A 1,174-nucleotide genomic window follows, 5' to 3' on the forward strand; every position below is an offset into this window, starting at 1 on the left:
TAGCACAAAATTTTTTTTCCTCCAAATTTAGCTGAACATTTCTAAAGTTTCAAAAATGGCACTATATTTCAAAATAAAACCCTAAATTCAAATACTAAACTTTACCTCTTAAAACTATATATATTAAATGTGAAATTGAGAACCCAATCATAAAAAAAAAATTCTAAAAATTATTTATAAATATTATAATGTATTAAATTTTGCTATTTTTAGAAATTTATGAAGTGTGTGCTATAATTATCCATAAAAGTTTGTTAAAGTTTGTTAAATGATAAAATATTTATTATTTGTTAATCTTTGTGTTTTATCTAGAAAGCTGTTACGATAAATCTTTGTGTTATAAATTTATAGAGGTTTTTACCAGTATACTGTTTTTAAACTCCATATATAATTATCTTTCAATTTAAAAAATAAAAAATTTAATAATAAACATTTATAAAAAAGAAAAGAACCAAGCCATAGTCATGTCAAAATATTCAGGATTAGATTTATAATCGATACCTTGGAAAACGCACCGTTCTCTCTCTTTCGTAACCCAGAGAATTTGTTTTTTTTTTGTTGGTTTAGAAATTGACACAAACCTGAAACCCCAATTTTCTTTGTTAAACAATGTCTTGGCTCTTCAAATCTCGCGGCGATGATGATGATGATCCCAAACCTACCTCTCCGACCACGACTCGTGGCGGTGTCAAAGAGGATCTATCTTCCATACTCCGCGGCGTTGCAGCTTTCCTCGCACCGCCTCCTTGTGCTCCTTCAGTAGACGAAAGCCGTGTTTTATCTGATTCACCAACTCAGCTCGCACTTGTCGGGATCCGCAACGATCTGGCTGAGATTCGTGGAAATTTCACCAATTTCGCATCTAATTTGCTCCACTTTCCCAGTAAAAGAGAAACTAATAGTAGTAGTACAAGTAGTAAACAATCTGTGTTTGAGGTTGAGGGTTTGGATCAAGTTCCTGGGATTTCTGAAGAAGTTGTCGATTTTGCTATTAAAATCGCCACCAGACCTGGTTGCTGGACAGATTTCCCTTTGTCACTCAACACTGGTAAAAAAAGAACTCAAATTCGTTTTTTTTTTACCGTTACCTGTTTAGTTGGATATAGGAATCATAACAATTAAGGATTTTAGACTGCATTGATATAGTTGACTTTTTTTTCTTTTTTTTTTTTTT

General features: G+C 31.9%; 1 protein-coding gene across 1 annotated transcript in view; it reads left to right on the top strand.

Moving 5' to 3' along the window:
- Positions 483-1,174, top strand: part of LOC104700109 — a gene marked incomplete in the record, with an annotated part of 3,044 nt that continues 2,352 nt past the window's right edge. Inside the window, 1 exon segment of the mRNA XM_019229027.1 lies at positions 483-1,048. Coding sequence (XP_019084572.1) covers positions 610-1,048 — 439 coding nt within the window.

This window comes from Camelina sativa, chromosome 1 (genome assembly GCF_000633955.1).
Source record: "Camelina sativa cultivar DH55 chromosome 1, Cs, whole genome shotgun sequence".
NCBI classification, from domain to species: Eukaryota; Viridiplantae; Streptophyta; class Magnoliopsida; order Brassicales; family Brassicaceae; genus Camelina; species Camelina sativa.